At 41.2% G+C, this 10,783-nt stretch overlaps 1 protein-coding gene across 1 annotated transcript; it reads left to right on the top strand.

The window, feature by feature from the left end:
- Nucleotides 1-1,948: 1,948 nt before the first annotated feature.
- On the top strand, nucleotides 1,949-8,899 carry LOC108795702 (cytochrome b561 domain-containing protein 1). The gene is given in 3 exon segments (XM_018566988.1): nucleotides 1,949-2,117; nucleotides 6,549-6,627; nucleotides 8,134-8,899. Coding segments are annotated over 3 exon segments (822 nt in total). The 3' UTR covers nucleotides 8,708-8,899.
- Nucleotides 8,900-10,783: the final 1,884 nt, after the last annotated feature.

Raw genomic sequence — 10,783 nt, 5'->3', positions numbered from 1 at the left:
TTTTAACCGATTAACCGATTAATCGAACTTAATAATCGGCTAACTAATCGATTTTGAAAATAATCGTTAGCTGCAGCTCTAGTGGAAATCACTGTGCACATTTTCATAGTGTATGGCCAGCTTACATCCTGTGTTTATGTGCAGGAGTTACATCATCATTGGCCACCCAATGGTCGCAGAGGATGTCTGGTAACCCGTAACCCGGAAGTGTCCTTGGCAGAGATGTCGGTGACGGGGGACCAAAGAAATATAGCTGATAAAAAAGAGGCCCCAGCTTTAAGCCATAATACATACACCATATTAGCACATTATTGCAGACTTACTTACCAAAGGGATCCTCTTCAGTGCTATGATGTTCTGGCTCTTTCATCTTCGTCCCTGTCTTTTTCCAAGTTCATTGTCTTTGGCTGCTTGATTGGCCGGGCATAGATGGCGTAAGTCCCACACATGCGCACAGTAATTATGTCACCTCTGCAGAAATCCTGGAAAAATCGATATTTTAAAATGCATTAGCAAGCTAGCTATTTGCGCCTGCCCACTGCCTGCTGTCAATCAGCAGAGGGGGGGACCTGATGGACAACTATTTCTGTCAGGTCCCTCCTCTGCTGATTGACAGCAGGCAGTGGGCGAGTGCAATAGCTAGCCTGCTATTGGCTATTGCGATTTGAAAAAGCCAATAGTAGGCTGGCTTTGCTCCCAGCAATAAAGTTAAAAAAATGAAGTTAAATAGACTAAAATTAAAAAGACTAAAAAGTTTAAAAAGTAAAACAAAAGTTAAATAAATAAAAATTAAAAATGCAAACAAAAAAATAGTTAAATAAACTAAAATTAAAAATAGAAAGTTTTATGATGTTAGATTTTAAATAAAAGTTTGGCTATTATATTATATTGGCTCAGTTTTACAATTCACACTATTTTAAGTACATGAAATGAATTAAAATGTCTAATATAATACATACAATTAAAAAAATATATAAAAGGTGGGAAAAGTCATTTTCAGTTTCGGCCTGACCTGTTTTGCTGCAGGAGGTGCTTTGCGGTGCCATTCATTTCAATGCATCCCAAATGCACCTCCCGTCTGCAGTGCGATTGTCCGCACTGGAACGCGCTGTACTGCAAGGCCCTGCGTTCCAGTGCATTGCGATTTCAAAAAATTTGCATACTGTTTTGTTCTGAAGTAAACTTTGTCTGTAATGTTGCATTTGTGTACTTTAATTTAAATAAATTATTAAGACAGTATTTTAAATTTTTTTATTTTATCCGATTAATCAAAGTTAATAATCAGCTAACTAATCGATTTATGAAAGCCCTAGATACAGAGTAACAATGTTTTTAATAATCTTTGTAGGATAAAAAAGAGATGGCCCACTGATTTCACACTGACGTTTTTTGAAACACAGCCACAGATCTGAACATAGGCAGAATAAAAGCTTCCCAAGTTACTAAGGCACCACAAAAATAATTAGCTCTCGGTCTAATACTGGACCCACTCCCAGTCATTTAGCTTACATTCAGAGCCCTGAAGAAGGGGATGCTTTAAACTCCCAAAATGTCCATTTGTTAAATTCATTCTGCAGTAACGCAATGGATTTTTGATGCTCAAAAGTTTTTGACCATTAATTTTAGTGCTTCTCACCCACCAAAATGAAAACTAAAATTGATAAGGACCAGCAACTCCAAGAGTCGAGCTACCACAGAATGATCTTCCTGCCCTCTATTGATTTTGGTACTGTACAGATTATGTAGATTGCGGAATATTGTCCGTGTTTTCCCAGCGACGACCTCCACCCTCATTGGACCAGGAATAGGAGGTCAGGTGAAATCTCCCAAACACAAGTATGTTCTATTTTCTAAGTCTTACAGACCAAAAAAAAAGTCTTTTGGATAGAGTTGGGCTTAAAGTATGTTAATCAACAACTGACCCTTTATTGTTTTAAAATTTTAGGTAATGTCTGAGGTTTCACTCCCGTATACCCAGCTTCGGGTAGATTCGCCAAGGATTCCAGATTTTTGGCTTTACCGTTGTCTGCGGAGATTCAGCGGATTCCTTGCACATATATTAGCACTTGGGTTTACAGTCTTCTTAATAGTTCTTGCTCGACCTGGAACTAGTAAGTATTCAAGTACTTACGCTTAGCATACACTGTATACATTACAATATTATTACATTTTTGTCTGGTACTTTTGCCTTTTTTTTTTAAATAGTATTTATTAATGTCAGACTGTACTAAGACTAATCAAGGCTCCAGGCAGATTAACAGCACTAGGCTCCCCTCCCGAGCCACCTCCCATGCATACCCTGTTCACTTATTCCAGAAATATAAACTAATATTACGTGTTTGCAAATTTACTAAAGGCCCTCTGACTCGAGTATAAGCCGAGGGGGGCACTTTTCACCCAAAAAAATGGGCTGAAAATCTCGGCTTATACTCGAGTATATACGGTATATATTTTCTGAAGTCAGAGGAACTGTAGGATAAAAACATGGTAGTCTCAAATCTATATGTTAACTGCTTTCTGACCAGGTGTTTACACCCCCTTCCTGTCCAGGCCATTTCTCAGTATTCAGCGCTGCGGTACTTTGACTGACATTTATTCCGTCATGCAACGCTGTACTGAAACACATTTTATACCATTTTTGGGGACAGATAGAGCTTTCTGTTGGTGGTATTTAATCACCACTGGGGGTTTTATTTTTTACTACATTAAGGAAAAATGACTGAAAAGTTTTTTTTTTTACATTATGTTAGGAAACAATTAATTATTATTACCCAATTTCTTAGTAAAATATAAAAGACGGGGTCACGTCGGGTAAATAGACACCAAACATGCCAAGCCTTACAATTGCACGCACCTGTGAAATCGCAAGAAACTACCATACCCAAAATTGGCCATAGGCGACGATTTAAAAGCTTTTACTGCTCATCAGTTTAGTGTTATCAGTGATTGATGGCCCTAGAATGATTGCTCTCACTGCGAAGTTCGCGGCGATATGTAACGTGTGCTCCGTAGTGGGCACAATCGTCATTTTCGCACATATGCGCACCCGACGCATGTTTGCACGCGTGTATGTATGGGTGGGGGACTTTAAAACATTTTTGTGGTTTTTTAAAATTCTTTTTCATGTGACTTTTTTTTTTTTTTTGCAGCTTTAATTTTGTTTTCCCACTTTTTTTTTTTTTAACTTAACGTTATTGTTATCACAGAGGTGGCTAAGAAATCCTCCTATGTGATACCAAAGAGATGTGACAGGTCCTCTTCATGGAGACATCAAGGGTCCCCAAGACCCCTAATGTCACCTAGGGACCCCCAAATAAGCTGATGAAGCAGAGATCTGCTTCATCAGCTTCTCTCCAGCTTCTGATGCCGGAGAGTGACATAAGAATGCGGAAGTGATGTAATATACATCACTTCCACATTCTGGTCCCGGGCTCGCACCAGGCACAGCGGAGCTCGAGACCAGTGGAGGGGGGCGCACATACCGGCACCTTATACAAGTGATCAGCCGGCTCTATAGCCGGCGGATCGCTTATATGTAAAAATACATCTCTGCCTGTTTTTCAATTTGGGCAGGCCAAGCAAGTCCACTTCAGGGCCTGTCAGGTTTTTATTGCTGTCCCTAGTGGAAGATTCACACTCTCTATTTGTCCTAGTTTTCATCTGAAAAGAATTAAGGTGGTATCTACAGTGATAGCTTAACCTTGAAAAAAATATGTATTCCTTATCAGCATGGGGTTTAATCTGGATTCAGGCAGACTGTGTACCTGCAAAAAACATGCATGTCTCTTTTAGTCCTGTTGCCGTTGTGTCTTTTCTATTCATGTCTTATATTCAGTAGAAAATATTGTCACTAGGGAAGTCAATAAACAAATGAGGCAAATGTTATTTGCACCTAAATGTATTCATGTAGAGGTGTCCAGTTTATGGAGAATCATCAAGTCATGAATCATATTTCCTGCATGACTCTCCGGAAATCAGACAAGATGAGCACGGAAATATTTAAATGAATCAAACATTTGTGAATCACTGATTCTCTTTATAGAATCCTCATGATGTTTCTATACTTCTGTACTGAAACTGTATTAAATCCAAAAAAAAGCAGGTTTATAGAATGTTTGACTTTGAAGCACATGAGGGCAGTAAAACCTACATCCCTATATATGAGGGCACGTACCAAACAAACTCATTATTTTGAGTAGTATTGGATGAAAATTCCCAAGACATCCATAAACATTTAGCTATGTTTATTTGCTGTATCATCTTGAGGGGTTTTGGCTGCATCGATAGTTTTTGATGCAAAAAGTATATACAAAGTTTCATGAACAGAGTGAACTGAACCCTGCCCTGACTATGAAAATGTTCACTGCGGAGCCTAAGGGGTGGGCGGTATTCACTAAGGACCCCCTCATGGGGCTTTGAACTCTGCATCCTGCCTCCCCAGGTCACTTCCTCAGATACTAGCAGACATAGCAGGGACATGCGATAGGACCACCAGTGGAAACAGCCAGGCAACTAGTGAGAGAACAGAGGAGCTGGCAGGCACTGAGATGTGCCTGGCTGCAAGGGCTTGGAGAAGTAGAGCTTGGCAAACACGGTGTACCAGGAGTACCTGTGACCCATAGCTAAGGCTTGCACGAGCAGAGTTGGTGACAGATCTGCCTCTTCTCTCCTTAAAGGAGAACTATGAGCCTCATAATCTGAGCCGACTTGTGACAATGAAACTGTCGCAGGTCGGCTCAGTAGATCGGGAGGTGAGCGAACACATACCGTCGCTTGCTCACTTCTCGATCTATCCTTGCAGAGAGCCGTGACTGTCACTCATGGCTCCCTGCAGGGATTCCCCCCCTCCCTTGTCCGATCCTCCAGCGCTGACTGGCGGAACGGACGGGGGAGGGGTGGGCACAGCTGGCTCTGCCTCTAGATAGGCAGAGCCAGCTGTCAATCCCGCAGCTGGGTGGATCTCGACAGCAATGTCGGGATCCGTTCCGGCTGCGGCGTCTCAGTATAGTGCGAGCTGTAGCTCCCGCTATACTGAGCTTTGGGTCACTAGTTTGTGTTCTCCCGTGACCCTTAGGAGAACTATGTGGAAAAGCCCTGACCCCATAGTTCTCCTTTAATCCACTTAGTGCTTTAAAACTGCAAATTTGTGTTACGTCTAATGCAGGGATACATACTGATACAATTGTACAATATAAGTGTAATTTCAATGAAAGAATCATATTGTTTTAAACTCGTTTGAACTGTACATTTGATTCGAGCATTAAACAATCATTTTAAACAAAAAGAAAAAATGGTCGGGCTTATTTTTTTTCAATGATCTATTGTACAGTAAGAACATCATTACATCAGCATTTCTGACTTGGCTAAGGTTGACTGTCTTCAGAAGGATTGTCTATATGTAGTTAAAAAATATCTGCTATAAGTGAATAGAAATAAGAAATAAAGAGAGGAGTATATCTTTCTATATATATATAATTATTTTTTTCTATTGGTGTTATAATATTTTTCCTGCTTGGTGCCCGTTTTCCTCATGTTCTCTTGCACGTCTTCACCTCTGTCTCTGTTTGCCTTTTTGTAAATACCTTTCAGTTTGATCAGCAGGACAGCACTCCTGGATGAAGATTCTGCTCCCTCGACCTGGACAGGAAATTTTCAAATGTCCTTCCTATCCTCTTGTCCTCTGTTTACTCCTGTCTACGGGACAGACTTTGCTGTTTTTTTTCTAGATTTTTTTAGGTTAACCCTTGGGAGTGAAGATGACTTGTCTCCTGGACTAAATTGCTAGGCATCACTTGAAGAAATCCTGGAAACTCAGGATTCCTAGCACCCTGTACTCGGCAATGCCTGTATTGTATTAGTGACAAGATGCCATACAACAATACGCAATCGAAGTATTGTCTGCATCAGCTCCAAACTTCTTCTGCCAACTTTTTATAACCTTTTCATCATTGACTCTGGCTATATCTGAATCTTCTGCTATATCTGAATGGCTGAGTGTCTTCTGCCATATCTGAAATCCTAAATCAAGGCGCTCTTTTTCTAAGTGCTACCATACATTAGCTGCAGAGAGGAAAGGGGTAATGAAACTCTAGAATCATTTATCTTGCAAGGGCTTTCTGAGCACATTAAATTGACACTTCATTAAAAATATCTCCAGGTTTTCTACCCAAACCCACTCCCCTAAATTCATAGATGATACCCTTGGCTTTGAAAAAGCTCTTCTGTGGGGTATTAAAGGCAGTCAACTATGTGATCAAATGCAGGTATTTGGTTACGGTACTGGTCTTAATGGGATCCCAAAGAAGCAATTTCTCAACCCATGGTCAGTACTTCAAGGCTTTAGCTTTTAAGATTATTACCTTAAGTTTGTAAATGACTGTTGCCCATTGTTTACTATGATGACTGATCTTACAGAAAACAACTACTTACGTAGTGCTTTTTGTTTTCCAATGACTTACCGTATTTTTCGCTCCATAAGACGCACTTTTCCCCCCCAAAAGACGGGCAAAAATGTCTGTGCGTCTTATGGAGCGAATATTCCCCCCCAGGTCCCGACAATCTCCTGCGCCAGCAGCCCTGCCGCCTCAGCTATCACACACACGCGCCCAGCGGCTCCTGCAGTGTGATGTGTGTGTGAGCTGAGGTGGCAGGTCTGATGGTGTACTGGTAATCACTTGATTGAACGATGGGAGGGTAAGGGCCGCTTGTACTACTTATAGAGCCAGCGAAGCAGCATTATTTACCTCTTCAATAATGCCGCTGGCCGTGCTACCGCTGTCTAACTTATGTGTCTGACTGGCTTCTCACCTTCCTGTGTCATGCCACATGACAGGGAAAGGGAGGAGTCTCAGTATGCCGAAGTTAGACACGGGCAGCGGCATTGTGGAGGCGGTAAATAAAGTTGTTTCACTGTCTCTAGAAGTAGTTTTTTTCCTCTAAACCTAGGTGCGTCTTATGGTTTGAAAAATACGGTACATCCAAATACTATTTTTTTCTTGGCAGTTTACACTCAATCAGTAGGTGCCTTTTTTTACGGATGTTATATTTCCCTAAACTCTTGCACAGAGAACTACTAATTCATAAATTGTGTGTTGTAATTCTTGCTTTAATATAGTGGTGTCACCTTCCAGAGAGAGCCAGTCATCCATTTACCAACCATAAAAACATTCAATACCTGCAGGCAGCCCAAACACTAAATCCCATTGGACTTGCTGCTCTGTGTGGTGTTCACAGTTTGATTTTATCCCTACCTACCAACAAGCTATTAACCAACAGAATAAGTATCATGAGAAACGCTCTCTATTGATCCTTTAAATCCAAGCCTGCTCATATAATCATATTAGCTTGCGTTGTCCCCACCTTGCCCTTATGCTACACCTAATGTCCTTGGTATTTTCCCACTTTCTGTAACGGTGACAGTACTATTTGTTGTGCAGAGAAATTCTACAACACCATTGTCACGCTGTCAAAGGGTTGTCAGACATTTAGTTTTGAATGTTGGGTAAAAAACAAATTAAAGGACAACTCCAGCTAACACCTTTTAAGCTGCGACAGCAACCTTTCCTATGGAAAAAAGTAGAGGCCAGGTGGATGGAGTTGTGTTTCAGGTGTGCTGCCCTGATAAATAAAAAAAGAGGTAATAATAATCTATGTTCAGAGCAGATGAGCTGAGCATGCTTTGCATTTAGCACCCTGTTCATGTAATATGAATGGCAGCCTTAAAGTGACATTAAACCCTCAGATTTTTTAACATAAACCAATACTGTAATGTGTGCCTTACTGTAATCCATGGTAGTTTCCCTTCTCTTTGCTGCTCTTCCTTTTAAATCCTCATGTCTTCTCATGCTTGGGGAGAACTTTCCTTTTCAGCTCAGGGCCTCTTCCTGTAGTGCTGGCTCAGGTTACAAGCCTATACAAACCTATACACAGACACCGTGTATCCATTCCTGAGACAAGGCAGTCTGCTGCAAAACAAGTTCTGCTGAGCATGAGAACAGATACCGATTTAAAAGGAAGAGCAGCAAAGAGAAGGGAAACAACCATGGATTACAGTAAGGCACACATTACAGTATTGTTTTATGTTAAAAAATCTGAGTGTTTAATGTCACTTTAAGGTTTTTCTTATTGATTCAGATATGTGGTAAAAAATGCTAATTTTGACAAAAATCACATTGATCGTTATGTTTATCTTTTTTCCTTATAGTTTTGCCTTTGTATGACAGAAGCTGTATTGCTGTTATCGCCAGAGACTTCTCCTCTCTGTCCTCTATCTCGCAAGTCTAAGACTCGACTTCATTGGCTCCTACAGCTGTGTGTGCCGATCTTAGCAGGAATAGGAATATCCTTCATTGTTTGCAGTAAAAACGTCAGTGAACAGCCACACTTAACCTCATGGCACAGCATTCTCGGTCTAGTTACTTTGATAGCCACGTGTGGTCAGACTGTGTGTGGGTTTGCCCTTCTCTGTCCCCGGTTGGCCCGAGTGACTGCAGTATCCCGTCTCAAGCTGTACCATGCCACTTGTGGCCTTTTGATATATCTGCTTGCAATGGCCACTGTTCTTCTAGGTTTGTATTCAAACTGGTTTCGGGCTCAAATTAAGGGGTACGCATGGTACATTTGCCTTCTCTTGCCTCTCTACCCTTCATTAGTGATCATGAACCAAGTGTTGAACATATACTTACCAAAGAAGAAAGGTCAAACATGAATCACAGATCATCTTCCTGCAACCTTATGTGTCATTGTTAATAACAAACACAGAAGATTGATGACGCTTTTTTCTGACTTCATACAAAGATTTATGCTACGGTACTGTACAATTTGGAGCTGTTTGAACAAATAAGTGTGGTTTGGATTTGTTGTTACCAAATTTTAAAGCTGAACTCTAGGCAATCAACTAAATACAGAAATGCAGTACATATCATGGAGATGTTTTATCTGCTATAGAGTTTTTATTTCTGTTCATTCAGTCATGGAATTTACAGAGCCCTGTCTGGAAGGGCAGGAGCCCTGATTTTTTTTCTATTGCACTTAAGTAACACTTACTGGTCTTGTGCCTTCCCAGCCTATGACTGGACAGTGAAACGAGAAGCAGCAAGCTGATGAGCTCAACTCTCTGTCACTGCTTACTTCAGCACGTCCCTTGTTAACAAATAAGCACCGCAGCGCTAAGTGGTTGCTTGTGGTTCTTCTTTTGTTCCCGGTTTGTACAGGAACTGCAGAAGGCTGTTGTGGCACTTACACTTCTTGCATTTTTATTTTAAAAAAATATGTTATATTAATGAATACAGAGCTGCATTGATTTGCATCTTTTATATGCGTCTGAAGTTCAGCCTTAACAGCTCCCATCTGCCTTTATGTGTGTGAAATCCACACTTTAGTGTGCTTTGCTTCTTTTATTTGTGGTTTTAGTAGAATTTATGGTGTATATCTATATATATTAATTTATGTTTGTGTGTGTTTGTCTTAAATCTATTTTTGTTATACTCGCACTAAACCTGAACAAGGGTACAAGGGTGATTAGTGTCTATAATGAATGAAGGGTCGATGTTAACCTTTTATTTAAAACACTGTGTTTCTGTGTGTGTCATTTTAAAGAGTGTTGCTACTGATATACAAAGTTTAGCCATAGGCATGAGATGGTAGTGGTTGCATCAAAAAGCAATTGTATTTCTGTAGACGGAAAGCAAGCTCTGCAGACATTCTCCTGGTGACTATTTGTGGATGGTACAAGTCAATGATCAAAAATGTATTATCTTCACAAAGGCTATTACGACGCAGATATAAGGCCAGTGCCAGCTGTGTCTGGTTGGGGTAACATGATTGCGCATGTTTATGGAAAGATCTTTCAACATTCTGTGCTTCTGACCACCATCTCATGTTGATGGCTAGCTTAAAGCTGAAGGTATTATAAGCATATAATACCTTACCTTGTTATCCCCTCTCCCCGATCAACATGCAGTTACATTTTCAATTAAATCATTTTGGTTTTCAAGATATACATGTTTCAAGATATACCCCCTGATCTTTGCTGTGAGGTGGGAGGGGTAGACAGGCTCTTTTACCGTCAAACCTTTCTTCTTTAGATCTATTTTCTATCAGAAATGCATCCCAATGTATTCCTATGGTATTTCTGGACTCGGGCAGTCCGTTCTGGTGCGGGGAAAACCTTTTTTTCTGGTCTGGAATGCACAAAAACGCATGTAAACACATTAAAAATGCATGCAAACCTACAGGACTGCACCTGAAAGGCCATTTTAAGGTTAAAAAAAAAAACCTGCACCGGAACATGGCAAAAACACACTGCATTTGCAGATCTGGTCCAGACATTGTGTGAACTAGGGATGCACCAATACCGAGTATTTGGGCGAGTACTCGTACTTGCCCAAATGCTCCGATGCCTAGCCCGATACCTGAACTCCCGGTATCAGGAAGCCGGGCAGCAAGTCATTACACGCTGCCGGCTTCCTAATTGGCCGGGAAGCTGGCTCCATGCTCCCTCGTCACCTGGTGAACATAGAGCCGGCTTTCCATGTAATGACTCGCTTCCTGATTGGTCGAGAAGCTGGCCAATCAGGAAGCCAGGCGGTGAGTCATTACCCGCCCCCCGGCTTTCTGATTGGCCAGAAAGCCGTCTCCATGCGGCTTTGGAGCGTGGAGACGGCTTCCCAGCTAATCAGGAAGCCAGGTGGCGAGTCATTGCACGCTGCCTGGCTTCCTTAATTGGACTTCCAGTATCGGCGAGTACCGAAGAAAAATATCGGTAACTGGTATAGTTACATTG

Source organism: Nanorana parkeri, unplaced genomic scaffold (assembly GCF_000935625.1).
Source record: "Nanorana parkeri isolate BGI_ZX_2015 unplaced genomic scaffold, ASM93562v1 scaffold995, whole genome shotgun sequence".
NCBI classification, from domain to species: domain Eukaryota; kingdom Metazoa; phylum Chordata; class Amphibia; order Anura; family Dicroglossidae; genus Nanorana; species Nanorana parkeri.
This window is presented reverse-complemented; position numbering and strand designations above follow the sequence as displayed.